The 19,751-nt window shown below is 48.9% G+C and overlaps 1 protein-coding gene across 3 annotated transcripts in view; it reads left to right on the top strand.

Moving 5' to 3' along the window:
- ADAMTSL2 (ADAMTS like 2) overlaps positions 1 to 16,927 on the top strand; it is a 44,592-nt gene extending 27,665 nt beyond the window's left edge. For all 3 annotated transcript variants that reach the window (XM_024212324.2, XM_024212325.2, XM_024212326.2), the window contains 6 exons: positions 115 to 328; positions 4,271 to 4,426; positions 10,040 to 10,210; positions 10,732 to 10,908; positions 13,494 to 13,638; positions 15,988 to 16,927. In XM_024212324.2, the coding sequence (XP_024068092.1) occupies positions 115 to 328; positions 4,271 to 4,426; positions 10,040 to 10,210; positions 10,732 to 10,908; positions 13,494 to 13,638; positions 15,988 to 16,106 (982 nt within the window). In that variant the 3' untranslated portion in view covers positions 16,107 to 16,927. The remainder of the gene's footprint in view (positions 1 to 114; positions 329 to 4,270; positions 4,427 to 10,039; positions 10,211 to 10,731; positions 10,909 to 13,493; positions 13,639 to 15,987) is intronic.
- The last annotated feature ends 2,824 nt before the right edge of the window (positions 16,928 to 19,751 follow it).

Here is a 19,751-nt window from a genome sequence, read left to right on the forward strand (position 1 = left end):
CGATAACCTTCACATAATACTGTTTTCCTAATCCACTATTACGCTCATATCTACCGCACGTCTCCCATTCAGACTGTGAATACTCCAGTTAGAATCTTTCTCGCTTCCTTGCAGGTGGGAGACGAGTAGCTGGAGCGAGTGTTCCCGCACCTGCGGGGAAGGATACCAGTTTCGCATCGTCCGATGCTGGAAGATGATCTCTCCTGGTTTCGACAGCTCTGTCTATAGCGATCTGTGCGAATCTGCTGATATTACCCGGCCGGACGAACGCAAAATCTGCAAGAACCCAGCATGTGGGCCTCAGTGGGAAATGTCCGAATGGTCAGAGGTAAATCCCCAGAAAAGTGTTGGCAGCCTGTGGAGAAACAGCAGGCAGCAGTGACAAGGGATCAGCCCCCACGTGCTATGTACATGATTGCCTTACTTCCAGATCCCAAAAGAAGGGGATGCAGAGCTGAAAACTGAGATGCGAATCCACTGACTTCCACACAGACCCACATAAGCCAGGACTATCTTAGCATTGTTCTTAAAACCAACCCCCGGTGTGGCCCTGCTGGTGCTAGCAATGGCAAGAGCATTCCCATGGACCAGGCCCTAGTGTTTTAACTACTGTCTCCTAGACCTGCTCCTAGTGGTGTGCCAGCTTTCACATTTGAATGAGGCCTGATGCAAACGGGGTCTTGGGGTGGAGATGTTTCCACAGTGCCTCTCTGCACCTCCCAGGACATGGCTTGCGTAAATCCCCACAAGCTTCCTTTAGCTCACTGATGGAGGTGATTATGTGTCTCCTTTGCAAACCTCTAGCCAGAGATGACCTCAGACCAGGTCTCCAGACCTTTGAACTCCAGGGAGTTGGGGTCAAGCCTAAGAGCATCTCTGCTCTTAGCCAGAGTTTTAGATTTTGAGTCTGGTTCTTAAACAAGAGGACTTTTCTCCCACAGGAATCGTGTTCAGCTGCACAGTGGCTGTGGGATATAAGAACGGCCCTACTGGGTCAGGCCAAAACCTTAGAACCTTAGCATGACTAACGCCTGTCTTTTCGTCATCTTTCCTGACCTTCCTGTGTGCTGACTATTGAAAAGGGTGGTGATGTTTGATTCTGCATTTGCTCATGCCACTCCCTGCCTGTCCTCTTCCACTAGGAGAACAGCTCCTGTGAATCCTGCTTCTTATCTGGCACAGAGAAATCTGAAAAACAATTGTGCCTAATACATTTCTGAGTGCCTGAAAAATAACAATAAACATGTGGAAAGGAGGCTGCATCTCATAAACAATGATATTTTCTTATAGACATCTCTTCTTCCCGTCAGATTTCACTGCACCACGCGGAACATTAAACGGTCATAGTTCTGCTGTAAGCACATTGCTAAACCACTTGGAGAACGTTTCTGTGATATGTCTAATGTGGAACAGTTAGTCTCTCGTCTTAGTTTGTCAGTTTACATGTAAAAACCTTTGCGACATGGCAGAGGCATTCTGGAATGTTTTTAGCTGCGAAGTCATTCTCAAGATGGGTCAGTCTCTAGGCTTCATAGATCCTTTTCTCTCTCCTCCTGTAGAGATCTTTGAATTCATTTACAACCATTCCATCCTGTTGTGTGCCAGGGAACAGCTGCCAGCATTCCAGTATTTAACTTTCTAACATAAAACTCTTTAAATGATAAAACCAGTGTCCTTTCTTTGGGGGCCCAGGGCCAGATTTTGGTCTCAGGGTAAATCTGGAATAACTGCATTGACTTCAGTGGAGTTATCATGGATTTACACCCAAGTAATAGAGACCGAGCTCTAGCATGGATTTTCAGTAAATGTGTAAAACACACATGCAAGAGTGCAGTCATGCTCACACACATTGATGGAAAATAATCCCTAACTCTTAAGGTTTTTTTTTTTCAATTTTTAAATCTTGAAGTCATAGTACTGGTCCCTCTGCACAGGAGTGAAAAACAGCAAAGTCAAATTGCTCCAGGATCCTAAGGAAACACAGGAGTTTACCCTTCTAGTTCAGACAGCTGATCAGTGAGTCAGATATCCTGCCTTGCTCAGTGGCTGATAACTCATGTGTCAGAGGATGTCTAAGTAGCCCCATACCACAGCTGACAATGATGCACTGCTGCACGTGAAGAGGGGAATAATTTCCTGCCTGACCTGGGGGCTGATTAGTTTGTGCCCTGAAGTATGAGTTTTGGCTTTCCTTAAGCATAGATACATTATTGCTGACAAATTAATCCAGGCCCCTTTCTAAGCAAGAACAAGCACAGATCCAGGCCAAATTCTCTGCTGGTGCAAATGGCCCAGCTCCACTGACTTCAATGGAGCTGCATCAATTTACACCAACAGATAATTTGACCTCTTTTCTCCCAGGAGACACTTGAAATGCCTCTTGCTGATATTTTAAAGGCCGTCTTTACACTGAATGCCAGTGTTAAATAGCTTTTTCTCCATAGTGGAAAGTCTGGTGGGCTCTTTTATTTTGTAGGATGTTTTGACTTTTCCAGTTCAATAGAGAAAAGCTCCCCGAGCACGTGCCGATGCTGTCGTTTGACTGGCTTAGCAAACCGAAGTGGCGTATGTTATAGAATTCCATCTACTCCTCCAGCATGTGTTGGGGACAGATTGCTAAGCATCTCCCAGAGTAGCTCTTCTGTAGCCAGCAGCAATGCTAATCTAATTTGGATCAGCATCTGAAGCTGGGTGCCAAATTGGCTTGGATGATAGATAGAGAGATAAAAAAGCACATTTCAGAGAGCTGAGGATTAACATATCAGAGCATGTGTGTGAGCACTGGGCTGTTGACACTTTTGCCTGCTTCATGTTCATGTTCAGGGTTTTGGCCGCCCCAAGCAGCCAAAAAAAAAAAAGCCGTGATCGTGATCTGTGGCGGCAATTCGGCGGAAGATCCTTCGCTCCGAGCGGGAGTGAGGGACCGTCTGCCCAGGGCCGGCTCCAGGCACCATCTTACCAAGCAGGTGCTTGGGGCGGCCACTTCGGAAAGGGGCGGCAGGTCCAGCTGTTCGGCGGCAATTCGGCGGACGGTCCCTCTCTCCCGCTCGAATTGCCGCTGTAGATCGCGATTGCGGCTTTTTTTTTTTTTGATTGGCTGCTTGGGGCGGCCAAAACCCTGGAGCCGGCCCTGCTTGCCACGCTGGTGCCTGGAGCCGGCCCTGTTCATGTTGCTTATTGAGCAAATTTGTATATGTGACACTGCTGTAATTCAAATCCACTTCTAAATAATGTCGCTGGTTTGGATGTTGCCAGATTTACTCACGTTATAAAAAATCTCAGTCGCTGTGGTTTGGCGACAACACTTTCAAAGACATGGAAACTAGCAAGCCATTTCTTTTTAGAAAGCGAGCGAGCGAGAGAGATGACACACCAGTTGTAGACCACAGCCACACGTTCAGCTGTAGCCATAGCTTCTGGGTGCCTTGGTTTTTGGACCTGTAGGCTCCAGCTGGACGTGTGTGTGTGCACAGCCTCTCTGAAAGTCAGGCCCAAAGCATCCCCACTGGGCTCCTAAAAAATGGAGGCGCTTGCACCCCGTGGCCACTTTTGGAAACTGTTGGCCTTCAGGCCAAATCTTGCTCTCAACTACAGGTGCATTAATAGGAAGGGAGCCACATGAGTATAAATGGGATGGGGTTGCACTGATGGAGCTGAGAGCAGAATTGGCCACCCTGAGTGGGAGCAGGCTATTAAGACTGGGCAGAGGGAGGTATTTTAGTGCATTCTTTGCTGCCCCCCTGAACAAGAGCAAAGTGCTTCCTGAACTGTAGCCGGCTAGTGGACTGGATGGCTGGCCGTGCCCTCTAACCCAAACACCTTGCCCCCCCTGAAGATATTTTGCACGGGGCCAGTAAGTTAGGCGGGCAGCTGTCTGAGAGCTCTCGAGCGCTCTGGAGAGTATGTGTGTACCGTGGAGAGGAGACGTGCCACTCTCAGCCCTGCCTGTGCTTAGCACGAAGGCAGGATGTAACCCTTCCTGTACATTCAAACGTGTCTGCCCATGCACCACAGGGCTGGTTTTGCCATCTAATATTTTACAAGCAGAATAATACAAATGTTTTCCCTGCATTTTTAGAAAGTTTCATGTTAAGAAATAAAAAAAAGGCCAACATAAATCACACCTTAAACCAGATGCTTTGGCTGCTGCCTGGGCCGCGTGTGCCTCCTCCCTGTCAGGAGGGCGAGAGCGGAAAACAGCTGCGTTGCATGGCCAGGGCTGTACATGGACTCTGCTGACCCTGTCCCATTTCATTCTGTGCCCCGCTAGTGTTCGGCCAGGTGCGGCGAGAGGAGCGTGGTGACCAGGGACATCCGGTGCTCAGAAGATGAGAAACTGTGTGATGTGAACACCAAGCCGCCGGCTGAGAAGAACTGCACCGGGCCCCCCTGCGACCGGCAATGGACTGTGTCTGACTGGGGACCGGTGAGTGAACTCTGAGGGGGGAGGGTTGGGACGGAAGGGAACAGTGGATCCTAGTTCGTTGATCATATTAGCTGTTTGTGAGCAGCTTGAGGAGAGAAGGAGACCATTGTAGGCCATGCTCTATTGTATCATTTACAGTTCACAGGCCAAATTCTGCGCTCAGCTGCACAGCCAACCCCAGTGACCTCCGTGAAGCTGCGTGGGGACAGAGTTTCCCCTTCCCACCCCTATTATCCTGACAAGAGTTGTGAGGTCTAATGGTTACAACAGGAGAGCAGGAATCTGGACCCCCGGAGTCTATTACCAGTACAGTCAGTGACCTTGTATGCCGGGGTGGCCAACCTGAGCCTGAGAAGGAGCCAGAATTTACCAATGAACATTGCCAAAGAGCCACAGTTATACGTCAGCAGCCCCCCATCAGCTCCCCCCTGCTCCCAGTGCCTCCCCCCCACTGGCAGCTCCGTTGATCAGTGCCTCCCCATCCCTCCCCGCACCTCCCGATCAGCTGTTTCATGGTGTGCAGGAGGCTGGGCGGGGGGGGAGGGAGGAGCGAGGGCACGGCTGGCTCAGGGGAGGGGGCGGGAAGGGGTGGAGGGGGGGCAGAGCCTGTGGCAGAGCCAGGGGTTGAGCAGTGAGCACCCCCGGCACATTGGAAAGTTGGCGCCTGTAGCTCCAGCCCCGGAGTCGGTGCCTATACAGGGAGCCGCATATTAACTTCTGAAGAGCCGCATGTGGCTCCGGAGCCACAGGTTGGCCACCCCTGTTCTTTGCGACCATGGGCTAGTCATCAGTGGAGTGACAGCAGGGCTACAGCTTTCCTTCTGTGCCCGTTTCCCCGGCGGCAGGATGGCTTAGTAATACTTTGCACTTGCCATCTAGGGCCCCAACGCATTTTGCGAGGGCTCAGGCATTGTTAGCTACATCTTACAGACGAGGAACCCGAGGTCCATGGTGGCAAAGTGATGTGCTGTGACCAAAGTCGAACAAACGCCCTGGTCTCCTGAATCCAAATCCTCTCCTCTAACCACTAGACTATGCTGCCTCTCAGCAGTAATACACCGCCAGTGTCCTACTTTCCTCACCGGCGCGCTGGGAGGATTAGTGTCATGAGAATGGTAAGGGTACTCAGCACTGGAAATGCTTCTCCTGCCACCACCCTTCTGGCTGGGGAGGGCAGGGGACAAGCGTTCTGAACCCATCGGTGATGGAGGAGTCACTTGTAAGGGGCATGATCCAAACCTCTCCACCCAATGGCTGAGCGTCCTTTCCTTTGAAGTGCTCCTTCTAGCCCAGCGTGCCCCAAGAGAGAGGGAAGGGGGGAGGTGGGGGGACACACAGTGTTTTAATGGCATGGACAGCAGCAGCGAGCCTGAGAACGGTCCCTCCCCGTTTGGTAGCACACATTGAAATGATTGGAGTGGTGCAACTCCAAATATAGTCATGTCCCGTGCAGCAAGACAGTCGTGAATCAGGGCAATAAACTTCCTGAGCGCCGAGAAGCAGTGTCTACAGCATTAGCAAAGAAAAGAGGAGAGCGCTCCGAAACCCAAATGCTCCTTTTGTGTCAGGGTCTGTGAATATTCTTGCCATCTGAAAACTCTCAGTTAAGCTGACCTGGCACGGCTTCCCACTGTATGGGGATTATATTGAACTTGTTATAGTTTGGAGATCTGGCCTTGGCAGAGACTTGCAGGCTTCCAGTAACATCCTCATCTCCAACGTGAGCAAAATACTGGCTGTAGAGTTCTTGCACCATCTCCTGTGAGCCAGTCCATTAAAGGGAGATGGAGAGTGTGAAGGGAGGTGATTACGGCTGTCATCACAGTCCTGGGCTTGGGGGAGGAAAGGCTGCCAGCTCAAAGTTTGCAATCCACAAATGATTTGTTTTGCCCTTGGGCCCTCCTGGTCTGGAAGGAGAGACCCCAGGAGTCCTGTGTGGAAGTGCAGGTCCCAAGGCCAACAGACTGGCCCACATTCCCAGCCTCTTCCTGCCTTTGTTAGGTCCATGTGGCTGAACGATTTCCAGGTCTGTTGAGGCCCTTATTTACAACACTTCCCACTAACTGCAACTACACTGACACCTGCTGTTATCGGCTGCTGTTCAGAGGATGAGAGGCAGCCAGTGGGCTTAGAGCCACTGCGGGGTGGGTGGAAAGCTCTATCCATCTCCCTGTCCCGCAGCGTCTTGCTTGAATAAACAGCTGAGCGGCTCTGTTCCAAAAAACAAAGGAATTTATGAGCCCTTTATGAGGCTCTTGTGCAGACTCACTCCTAGAGGGGGCAGGGTCCGCCAAGGGAAGGGGGAGAGGGTGCACCTAGGCTGTTGCTCACAGCACTTCCTTGGGTGGTGGCGAATGGCAGACGGTTTGGCCTGCCCCTGAGATGTGCCAAAGCTGGAAGGACGAGCAGTCGCTGCACAAGATATTTTTTCCCCTCTGCTGGCTCAAATGTACAAAACTAGCAAACCGCACATGAAAACCAAACCCCTGCAGCAGCCGATCCGAGTGCTTTTTGTCATGGAAACCCCTTGACGATGAATATGGGGCCTTCACTTCATTCTGCCTTTCCTTCGGCCACCTCCCTTCCCTGAACGTGCAGCAGACAAGAGCCAGGAAAACGATTATGCAGTGATGCCAGCCTCCTTTCTTTGCAAACTTTGCAGACTTTGGTCCAAATTCTAACCTCTGTTCCACGAGGGCCCTCCCATCGACCTGTGTAACTGAGAGCAGAACTCAGCCCTGGGAGATGAACAGGCGTGTGTTATTTATCGTGGGTCAGTTTGGGCAAACCAATGTCTGCCTATGGGTTGCTCACAAATTCTGTGTCCCTGAATAAGCTGTTCACCCTGTGTGATTGGCTGGTACCTAAGTCACCTGGTGCAGTTTCTGCTCTCCAGTTAGTTGACTCTGAAACCCACTCAGTCCTTTGCAGATGGCAGTACAGATGCTCCAGATGTGAAATTTTAGGTGGACATGCATTCGCACAAGTGGCAGTGAAGTGGCCTCATTCTTCTGACCAAAAACTAGCTCACAGTGGAGGTCAATCAAAGGGCTTTGCAGATATCAGCAAAGAGAATTCACCATTTTCAGTCCCATCAATACATTTTCGGGGAGGGGTAGTATTCACCCTGGTTCTATTCAATCAGGCGGTCAAGTGACATAGAGATGCTTTTGTAGTAATAATCTCCAGTTCTTTCTCCCCAGAATGATTGCCCTTTAAGAGCAGCGGTTAGCAGGGTCTATCTTAGATGGTTTGGTCTGTCGTATTTAGGCGAGCTAGCTGTGGTCTCACCCTCTCTCTGTCTCAGTCGTATCTGAGTGAGAACCTGTCAAGCTCCGAGCTCAAATCTATTGTTTTGGTTCCGCTTCAACTCTAAGTTAAAGAGGAATTCACTGGGGAGGGTTTTGGAAGGAGAGGAGCATCTTTGCTGCTGTTACTTTAGCCTGTTCTCTTGCTCAGCGTGAGTGGAAAAGGAGTGTGTCCCTACCTACACCCAGGCTGGTCTGTTTGTGAGACTGACCAGAGGAAGTGATGTGGTGAACATAGCTGAAATGATGTGGAGTGTGAGAGAGATGAAGCAATAGAGCAGGTTTTCTATCCCGATCGTTAAGAGTTCCTGGGTGTCTTACAACTCGTAGATCAATGGTCATTTAAGGGAAGTGGCTTGCTTGCTTAATCAATAGATCCAGGGATAGTAGGGTGACTAGTTAAGTGACACAGACTTATCACCTCCCCACCTGGCAGCCAACATACCTTCCTCTGCTCAGTCTTACATTGGTGAGGCTCTTAGTTGGGAGCTCTCTCATGCCACATGAGGCCTCCCCAGCACACAAGCCCTGGGGTGCAGGAATCTCCAGTGTCCACGTGCAGAAAAGCATGGCCCTCCTTTGAGTTTACAGTCAGTTGGGTGTGCAAAAGCGGATGTGCAAACTTTGAGCGTGGCTTGTAGCTAGCTGAACATTTGATCCACAGATTCAAGGCTCTTTGTGCCTGTTTTTGCATTATCTCCCCCCAGACCTTTCCATAGCTTTGATGTGATTTTTCCAGTTAAGTTAGGGGTGCACTGCCGCCTCCTTGCACAAGTGAAGCCCGTCGTTAAAATTGTAGCGGTTCTGATTCAGATCTGGATCCAGCACCAAACTTCCTCTTAGTTTAGGAGTGTTTTGATGCAGGGGTCAGGTTAAAGAGCATCTCTAAGGATCACACCCGTGTTTTCCTGGCTGCAGCACAAAGGTCTCCCCCTGCAGGTGGATCCGAGCCTGAAATCCCTGCTCAGTTCTTCCTCAGGCAAAATTCCCTGGGACTTGACTGTTAGAGGACTTTAGCATTTTCCATCTGCTGCATGAAGGTGACAGGGTCTCTTATCCCTGGCTCAATCACCTCTGGGTATAATCTTTGCTTGACATTGCCAAAGTTCATGCGATTCAAAACAACCTTCCACCCAACCCCCCCCCCAAAATGTTCTTAACAAAAAAAGGTGCTGTGTGGTTGTGTCACATGGACCTTGTTCCCGAGCTATTTTTATACAGATTTTGATTCATTGGCATTGTCTAAAAATAAGTGGTCTCCATGGTGACGGCTGCACTGTGGGATGTAGCGCATCTCCTTAAAGAACCGCAACAAAAGCCCATGGGAACTCTCGGTGTTTAAAATATAGCTCAAGACAATACCTGTGTGGGGTTCCTTCTATTTAAATGCAGGGGAGATATTTATAACCATTTACCTTATTTTTCATGGTCTCTTTGAAAGCTGCCACCTGTTTCCTCTAATGCAGGCAAAACACTTGCCTTTCTCTATTCCCCTTATATCCTCTCCCCTGCCAGTGAGACTTGAGTTTAGGGGTGACCAAACTCCATTTCCCAGGGATGCATTGGCAGCCACGTCCCTCATTTTGTGCCGTATTCCTGACTAGTCCCATTTTGTGCTGCTCAGTGAGCACAGGTGGCAGGGTCCAGCCCGTCATGGTCATATGCCATCGATGTCCTTACGTTTTAAAAATAAATGGCTACCACCATAATATTTGGGGGCCTCTAACTTGGGGGCATACGTTGTTTCTTGGCTGAGATCACCAGCAATCAATGCAGGGGATTGGTTTCATACGGAAGGATGGTCTTGTGGTTAAGGCTCTGGGCTGGGACTCTGGGTCCAATAGCCAGCTCTGCCACAGACCCCCTGTGTGACCTGGGGGCAAGTCACCTAAACTCTTTGGCCGAGATTTTGTGATTTTTTTTTTTGGGTGCCCAACTTGAGACACCTTAAAGGGTCACTGACTTTCAGAACATGCTGGGGGAACGAAGACTGCGTCTCTTTGTCAGGCTTAGTAAAATTCCAGGGTTGGGTCAGTTCCTAGTTAGCCTGAGGTAACTCATGCCCAGTCAAAAATGTACACACACGGTCCCCGCCCCAAGGGACTTACACCTGAGGTCAGATTGAGACACACAGGAATCCCGCCCACTCCGCTATGGCCCCGTCGAGATGAGGGTCTCATGGAAGGCTTCCCAACAACCATGTGTTTGAAGAAGGGATCAGGGAGGAGCGGGGCCGCTCGCAGGAATGTGGGGTATTTGTACCCTCCCATTACTCACCAGCACCTCTCTGCTCTTTTTGTTTCAGTGCAGTGGCAGCTGCGGGCAAGGGAGGATGATCAGGCACGTGTACTGTAAAACCAGCGATGGCCGTGTGGTGCCAGAGTCCCAGTGCAACCTGGAGACCAAGCCGCTTGCTATCCACCCCTGCGGGGACAAGAACTGCCCTTCCCATTGGCTGGCACAGGACTGGGAACGGGTAAGAGCCAACCCACCTCGAGACGTGCCTGTTCCAACCGATGGGTGCGGCCGTCCCATCCATATGAGGGAGCGAGCCTCGGGAGGGAGGGTGCTGAAGGGGTCTTGACTCCTGGGTCTGTTCCCCAACTTTGACCTGCTATGAAGCATGTCCCCTGTCTGGACCTCAGGCTCCCCAAGTGGGGATAATACTAGAGAGCTCAAGTGCCTCAAATGGCCTCATTGCTAGGTCACTAGTGTGATTCCACCCCCTGCTCCCCCGTGGTGTTGGCAGTGGGTGGTGGAGGGCCTGCATGGGATCCTGGGCAGACTGGTGGCCATTTGGGTATGTTTTCCTCTCGGCTGTGGGGAATATGCCTGTGGAGCAGCACTAGGAGACATCATTCACTTGGAGGCCAGGAGTGAGCCCAGGCTGGGAGCGCGGTGAGCTCCAGGCTCTTCTGCCTGAGGTCACACAACATTGGACGTCTCTCCGACGCTTCATTTTGGTCTCTCTCTCTGGCTGGCTTCTGTCCTTGGCAGTGCAACACCACGTGCGGCCGGGGGGTAAAGAAGAGGATAGTGCTGTGCCTGGAGATCGTCAACGGGAAAATCAAAACACGGAACCCCACTGACTGTGACGTCACCAAGAAACCCATAGAAGAAACCACCTGCTTTGAACGGCCTTGTTTCAAGTGGTACACGACTCCCTGGTCTGAGGTAAGGTGCAGCCTGTAGGAACTGGAATTGCTGAGGTCTAGGGTGTATTCTGGGGCAGCCGGGGATCTGATTAGAGCAGGGGACTAATGGATGGGAGGCAGCAGCAGCCTGGTGAGAAGTAGGAGAGTCCAGTGGACAGGGCACCAGATTATGAGCCAAGAGATGTGGGTTCTGTTCCTGTCTCTGCTGCGTTAGTTTAGGCAGGTTATTTTCCCCATTCTGTGCCTCAGTTTCCCGGTCAGTAAAATGACAATGGCACGTGTGCAACTTTGTAAAGCGCTGTGAGCTCTGCTGCTGGGAAGCAGTAGCTGAGTGCTCAGTAACATCATCGCTGATGGGCACTCTGGTGGGAACCCTCAGCAGAGCCCGGCGGCTTACCTCACAGGGGGAAGAGGCAATCGTGTGGCCCTTCCTGTGCAAGGCACGTGGAAACTGCTCTTTCCGGAGCAGTAAAATGTTTTCAAACGCTCACTCTGCTGACGGCTCAGTGGGGTTGATCACATGCCTGTTATGTTCATAGGACGCCAATCTCCGGGGTGGTCAATCTAGAGCCGTTCATGGGTGCTACATCCTCCCTTTCGCTAAAGATGCGGGGGAGGGGGGAGTCCCATTCCTTTGCAAGGCTGTTTTGAATACGTGCACTGTGAATGAGTGACACCTGCTCATCAACACAGCAATCCTTGGAAAACGCGCCCCCCTCTCCCAGCCCTGCCCCCACCACGAAAGAGCCAGATCCTTGCCCTGCTCTGTCTGGCACGGCGAAGCCTGCGCACCTTAGGATGACGGTTCCAGTTTAGCTCACATGGCACAGCCGGCGATGGATCAGCCAGAGAGGCGTGGCGCGATTGCCAAGAGCTGATTAGGAGTTGGCTACTGGTGCCAAGGCAGCCTTAGCGGAGTGCGGGCCCTGCCAGGATGTAATCAGTCCTCTCTGTGCTTTTGGAGAACAGCAATGAAAATAAGTGTTTGGGTTATTTTATTTTTGCAATCGCTTGTAGGAGTCTGGCTTAGTCTGCAGAGGCAGCCGTCGTAATTGTGTAATGGGACAGAGGGGGGAGCTGTAAAAGAGAAGGGGGAGATATTGGCAGAGAGTGGGGTTGGGAGAATTGGGGTCAGCACATGGCGCTCGGAGCAGGAAAACACTTCCCGGTGTGCGCTCTGCCGATGGATCAGTGGAATAGGCAAAGATTTCCCTGTGTGGTACTGGGGAAAGCATTGCTGGTTTTTCTTGTAGCGTTGTTGCAGTCATGTTGGTCCCAGGAGATGAGAGAGAAGGTGGGTGAGGTAATATCGCTAATTGGACCAACTTCTCTTGGAGGGAGGAATGAGCTGTCGAGCTTCACAGGGAAAGCGTGGCCCTTCCACCAATGGAAGTTGGTCCAATAAAAAATATGATCTCACCCACCTTGTCTCTTTGTCGATAGTTTTGGGGCAGTTCCCAGTGGGGAGCCATCTGCATCCCCATGTCGCTACTGCTAGTGTGAAGTCCCCCTCGCCTCCCTGCAAAGAGAGAGCACGGCCTGAATGGTGCATGGAGGAGGAGCTGACCTCTCGTGCCTAAAGATGGTCCCTACAGAGGAGGGTTGAGGCACATTGGTAGGGGTCACTGCTGAGAAGCTTTGCCCTGCTACAGCCTGTCCTGTGGTGAATGAGGGTGTACCAGTCACTGGGGCTATTTCTCGGGCATGACATGTACGAAATCCCTAAATCTATCCCAGGAAATCGTGTAACAAGTCAACTCCCTAACCGTGTGAAAACTCAACCGTGGACCTGACTCTGGTTCTGACCACGTGTCAGGAGCAACTGTAGGCCAACTCCTGTCTTGCAGTCGGTGGCCAGAATCCAGACCCCAAAATCTGGGTCTGGCTGTGGGGGTTCCTGGCCCAACTGCTGCAGCTGAGCCTCTGTCCTGCCTCGCAAAATAGCTATGCATGGTGCTTCAAAGGCAAATCAATAACCACAGGTCCCTGTCATTATAGTATAGCCCTTTCCTTCAGAGGTCCAGACAGCTTGTTGAGTTTAGTTTTTAAAACCAGTCATTGGTGTAGTCTGGAATCAACACAGCAGCTCCCACTGCAATGCCAGTGTGACAATGCAGCCAAACGTCAGTAAACAGAGACAGGCCGTACTCAGGGTGGTGTTGGCTTTGCCACATCTGACATCCCAAAAACGGAGGGGACTGGGACGTTGGGGGCTGGGTGTCACCCAGCGTGCTGTGCTGCTCCCCTTGGCTACACCAGCCCCAGGCGTGAAACCCGCCCTGTGCAGAGGGTCAAAGCAAGACCTAGATGCTGCCGATGTGGGACATGAGTGATGCCCGGCTCTGCATGGCGGTGGGATGTCTGTGTTGTGCTGAGGGAAGGCGGGCAGGTTTTTGGATTGGTTTTGCAGCCACCACCGATTTGATTTAAAAGAAAACTGTTGCACCATGACGGGGTTACTTGATTCTTTCTGAAAGGGGAGCAGTGAGTCGCTGTGCACCCCAAAAACAGGGCTCGTCAGTGTCTAGTCGAGGTTTTCAGTGCACAGCCCTTGGAGGCCCGCTGCCTCTGCCAACAATATCTCTGTCTCGCTCTGTTCCCCAGTGCACCAAAACCTGCGGCGTTGGCGTGAGAATGCGCGATGTGAAGTGCTACCAGGGCACAGATATTGTTCGTGGCTGTGACCCGCTTGTGAAGCCTGTTGGTAAACAAACCTGTGACCTGCAGCCCTGCCCTACTGAGCCACCAGGTGAGGAGAAAGAATCCAGATTGTCTTGCCAAGACAGGGTTTGGGGCTGTGTTTTCAATGCAAGCCAGTAAGGAACAGGAGCTAGACTAAGACCTTGTCTACATGGGAAAGTTTTTACCATTTATACAGACTCTACCTTAATACAGGCTAAACCAATATGGTTACACACGTATCGTTATACCGGTCTAACCCCTGTGGGGACACAGTCTGCTATAGGAGTGGCCGTTATTGGTTCACTTATGTTGCGTAGGAAGGGGCTTAAGCTAAACTGGAATAAACCATTTTCACACTACTACTTCCCAGGTGCATTGATCCTCCGAGGTGCTGAGCGCCCTCCACGCCCTTTCTGTGGCACTTTTCGTAAGAGCAGAAATCTGGCCAAGACGTTACTTCCCCTCATTGGTACATAGTGCTCGGGGCACTTGTTATATGCCTCGTAGCTGCCCTCCACCCCAGAGATGGCTGCTTTTTAGTGGCAATGTATGTGTATTGTTTGTACAGTGATTTGGGACCTATGCATGCATCTTGATTCATGAGGAACACTAGCTACTGTGCAATTAGATGCAGCAGAGGCAGTATGGCTTTGGGACAGAGCACAGGCCTGGGACCCAGGACACTTGGGTTCTATTCTTGGCCCTGCACTGGGCTGCTGGGTGATGTTGGGCAAGTCACGGCAATGCTCTGTGCCTCAGTTTCCCTATCTTTAAAATGTGGATTATGATACTGACCTTTGTAAAGTGCTTTGAAATTTACTGACAAATGATGCTGTCTACAGGGTTTTTCTGGATTTATTAATTTAAATTTGGGGGGGTGGATTGTTTTAGCTATTTTTGAGTGTACTGTAGAAAGCAATAATCGGGGGTTTTGGGGGCTGTTTGTATAAACACATAGTACTGTTTCAAACAACACTACATTAAAGTGCACTAGGGCACATTCAGAGCACACCAGCAGGGTCTACATGGACCAATTAATGCATAACACATTAGCACACTTTAGAACTCATATCCCTGTAGACTCCATTACTGCTCCCTGTAGACAAGCCCTTCAATACAAACTAGGGTGCAGAGACAGCCCCTTTATAAACAAACTGCACTGGGAAAGGGGTGAGGTCAACACAAACTGAGTCACCGTTTCCAGTGTTTTTCTGGTGTTTATTGGTTAAATACCAGTTTCAATTTTTTGTACCAGGGGTGTTTTATAGAGGTTTATCAGTTACATCAGAAGCCCAAGCTATATACGAGTAGTATTATTATATTGTATATTTCCAAATGAAAAAAAATCTGCATTCAGCCCAGCAAACGCGTAATGGTGGCAGGTACCCATCAGTGTCTGGATAAGTTGGCCTCACACATGCTATTTCTGCAGATGACCATGTTAAGTTAAGGGGTGCCTTTCAAAGGAACAAAACTCTGGCCTGAAGACAAAAGCTAACTGTGCGCAAGCTAACTCTGGTAGCATGCGTCTCTGTGAATTCCCACTAACGTTCGAGTAAGCTTCAGCTCTGCCATTATTTTCATGAGTTTGGTTTCCGAATGTACTGGGGGATTTGTAACGATCTCATTATCTGAGTGCAGTCTGGTGGTTCAAAGAAACCGTGAGTGTTAGTGAGCATTTAGTTCTAATTCACTAATAGGATTTGGGAATTAGAATAGTCCTGCAGCTAAAGCACAAACCTGGGAGTCATATTTGAGTTCTGTGCCTAACTCTGCCATGGCCTTGCCGTGTCACCTCTGGTAACCCAGCTCCCCCATCTGTCACCCAGGGAAAGTGATGCCTGCTCGCAGTCGTGAGGTTTGCAAGGCGCTTAGTGACCCTGGGCCAGAAGGCAGCATGGAGGAGCAAAGTATTGCTAAAAAAACCAGCAATTAGGTGGGATGCTTGTGCACCAGCAAGTCCTTCCAGCCGTCTAAGTGATTGGCCCTGGCTCCGCTCAGCAGCCTCATTGTGGGAGGAAGGTTTCCCATTCATTTGTCCACTCTCCCACCTGCTCCAAGATTCCCCACAGCTCCCTTTATTGAGAGTGAATGTGTGCTGCGCCCAGATGTAACTGGATCGGGCCTCCTCCCGCCGTTCAGCTGGTCTCTCAGTCTGATTTTTTAGCATCATACTGCTGCACTCCTGATCATTTCAAATGTGTATTATGACACGTACATTACTGTCTTTATGTTACGTGTCTGTACAGCGCCAGGCATGGTGGGGTCTTGGTTGTAGAGCAATAAAACCGCCAAGGAGGCAAGGAGTTAAATAGCGTGGGAGAAATGAGCTAATAACATAGACTGTAATTTTTTTTCATACTGTTGCCTTCTGACCTCACTCATCTGAGTGCCAATATGTGTTTCTCTTCTCTAGATGACAGCTGTCAGGACCAAGCTGGAACGAACTGTGCTTTGGCAATCAAAGTGAATCTCTGCAGCCACTGGTATTACAGCAAAGCCTGCTGCAGGTCCTGCAGGGCTCCCCACTCCTAGTGGAGAGATTAGACTAATTACTGCAGCACTTGGAGATGGAAGGAATTAAGGGTAGACTCATTTTGAGCATCCAGCATTTGGCAGGAGAAGTAACATACACCAGGGTGATGCTCCCGGGTTTGACGTAACCACTTACCGATAGCTCATCATACCGGCATTATTAAGCGTTAAATGTGCCGCAAACTTGGGGTAAGGATGTTTTCTTCCACCACTGCAAAACTGCTATTCTGATTCCTCGTAACGGAGGGAAATGGCATCAACATTTTGTTTCGAAGCTGACATGAAAGCTTCGTTACTACTGTACATTGGTAGCATGTGATTATCAAAAGCTGTACATAGAATCTTGTATATTTGATTCACTCTTAATTCCAAACAGTCACTTGTTTTAAAAGGTCTGTTCTTTGTTTTCTGTGCGAGTTTCAAATTGAGAACGTCAAGGTGTCAACCATGTGAAATTAAAGCACCATTATGTTTGCCTTAGCAGAGGATCCTATAACCTGTTTTCTGATTCATCCCACAAGCCTGCTTTCTAGCCTTAATTTCCTTTATGTTTGGGAGCTGAATTTCATTCCCTAAATGAGTGCAAGCCAAAGCCTTTTGTAATATGTAGGTGTATACTTTTTCAGAGAATTTTATCTTATAATCAAACTTTAGTTTCATAGGCCTTATAAAAATCATAATGCTGACATATTGTATATAATAATGAAACATAACTGCACTTTATATCACAAAAAAGACGTGCTCTTTTTAATATATTTGTTTACAAACAGTGAACTTTATCCCTATAATCATTCATTTGTACTCGTATGTATATTTTAATAAAATTGTCATATTTATGGTGGTATCTAGTTTTATTCTTGAATTTTTAGCGTGTCTGTCTCTGGATATTGGCGCTGATGAAGAGGTATTGGATAGGCGTCACTGTAAACGTAGGGCCTGATCCTGCAAACAAGCATCACTTGTGTTACTACGGGAGGAGACCTATTGAAGTCAATGGGATATAAGCTCTTCGGGGCAGGGACTCTGTTCACACAGCACCATGGCATGACTGGGGCTCCTAGACATTATGGTAAATACAACTAGTAAGTAATAATCATATGACTCTGTGGATAAATTGCCCCCATGGCGCACCTTCCAGGACTGAGGGGAGGGGCAATCCTGAGCACTTCTGGAAAAACCCCTCCTCTAGGAGCCCACATGATTAACACAAGGCAAGGTGATTCCAAACGCCGCCAATCAAAAAAAGCGCACTCTCTGAAATCATGGCAAAGAGTCGTTTATTTTTTTTATTTGCTTTTTTTTTTTCCCTCAGTGAGTCCAGAAGTCCTGTACAACAGTTCACCATGTGAAGGTTAGTGAAACAGACGACATCGCTTGCTTAGTTTCAAAGATCTACTGGGAAAAAAAAGAGGAAAGATGGCGCTATAAGAACAGCTACCGGAAATGCAAAGAATCCAAAGGCTAAATGCAGCTGAAACAAACTCGAATAAGACTCGTACAATGGAAGAGACCTGTAGAAGCAGCCGCTGTTACATCAGATCACTTAGAAGACGGAACATTCCCAATGAGCACATTTACAGCAATGCGTCCCCTATTAGGGAGCTCAGTAAGGAATAAATCCAGCATATTTAACTTGTTACAAACCAAGACAAAAAAACCCAAGATGGTCTAAGCTATTAAGTCCTAAAGAATGACGAGTACTTTAGGAGGTCTCCCATGGAATTAAAAAAGCTCAGGGTCAAAAGTATCCTTTCCAGTTCGGCTGCATACAGTGTTTCTAAACAACCGCTTTCCTTGCCGAGAGCATGTCTGTAATGAAGCAACTTGAACCGGAGCATGGTGCTGAGCTCATCAGAGTCTATTTGCAGCCAGTCCACGCTCTGTAGCTGAACGAGTCGTTCTGCAGTTACAGAGCAATGCTGTTAGCCTGAATAATGCCCGGTGCCATTACAAAGGAGATGGTTCGTAGAACAAATTGTATGCACCAGATCAACAAGCCTTGAGAGAGTGAGTTGCAAAAGACCTTTCGATAAGCTTCGGTCACTGCTGGTTACTGCTTCTGCTAAAGACATTGTAGATGGTTTGTTATTTAAATGAATAAAATGATCCCTGTCATGCTTTAGCCAGGGAAGTGCCTTACTACATCAGCATAGCCGTCAACTGCCCTCTAAAGCTTCCAGAGAATTTGGTGTTTATGGATTTGCAGCATCAAGAAATTACGAGCCTGAGCCTAATTTCAGTGCACACAGGCAGCAGTTCACCTCCTCATGTTAAACTACCTAAACCAGGCTATTGATTGTGTTTAGACCCGCTGGGGTCTAGCTCTCTGGCTGCTAGCATTGCAACCATTTGGCAGGGTTTGAACGGTTATCAAAACAAAGGAAAACAATGGTGCATTTTTACGTTTTGCGGCGAGCGTGACCTTGAAAACTCGGACAAAGCCTCTTCCAGAGCAATCCCTGTGCACAGCCAGGTAAGGAGAAGGGAATGGGAAAACAGCTAATCGAGGCCGTGCCCTGGCCATTAATGACTGCACAGCTGCCCCAATCTGGGCCATACATGGCCTTGGCTACTGCTGCAAATTAGCAATCCTATTGAGCTGAGCGCTGTCAGTGACTTGTCATTGAGAATGTGACTGTTGCTTTGTTTTAAGTCTAAAATGTGACAAATTTCCAGACGGAAAAAAATAAAATGTCCTCTTTATTTTTGTTTAGCCCTCATTTCCCCAGTTTAGAAAGAGCGTGTGGCATTGTTGGGGTTTTTGGGTAATGTTTGCAAAACCAAAACTGCTCAGTGCACTGTTCTCCCGTTACATAAAAACCTGAAAGTTCTTGCATGTGCTATTTAAAAAAATACTTTCCATAGATTCCAGATGCCTGATACATTTCAGCTCTGGGGACCTCCACTAAAGGAAGAGACTTTACAAGAGTTGTGCATCCTTAACCTCAAGGCACTTCCCTTCAGCACTTGTGACCAAAAAGAGGGAGACAGAGAGCGCCTGCTTCATAGAAATCTCATGGATAACCATTAGGATTTACTAACCAGTAAATTAAGCTGATCTAGGAAATTCACCCCTATCTAGAGAGAGACTGCACAAGACTCTGTGTGACAAAATCCCAGTTGGTCCTGCTTTGAGGCCGTCAGTGGTGCAGAGACCTGGTTGCAGGTCCCCTGTGTGGGGGTGAATTTCATCCACAAAGAGAGGCTGTCGAGTCCTATTCACCTGTGCAGTGCTTGTCCGCTTTGTCAGCCATTGCAGGAAACCTGCCTTTAAGATTGCAAACTACCCCATAGCAATTGTCGATGATGGGTATGGAGGGGCCTTTTTAGGTGTAGGAAAGAATGCACAATATCAAAATCTCCTCAGTATAAAAAGAAAACATTTTCAATGTACAGCGCTAGAAAACCTACCACATACAAGCTGCAACCTCTACAACCATCTCTCTCTGGCTTTTTTTGCTTACCCTTTACCTAGTGATTTAATATATTTATATGCCTATCTAATGTATAAATACATTCATCATTTTAAAACACTTCCATGGATTTTAAAAGTTTCACCGTTGTTAAAAGCCACAACGGCATAGAAAAAGCCTCACGCTGAGGGGTCATTTGCTGGGCAGCCCACCAGTGTGGGGCTCCAGCCAC

Source organism: Terrapene carolina, unplaced genomic scaffold (assembly GCF_002925995.2).
Source record: "Terrapene carolina triunguis isolate 2854851 unplaced genomic scaffold, T_m_triunguis-2.0 Scaffold238, whole genome shotgun sequence".
Lineage (NCBI taxonomy): Eukaryota > Metazoa > Chordata > Testudines > Emydidae > Terrapene > Terrapene triunguis.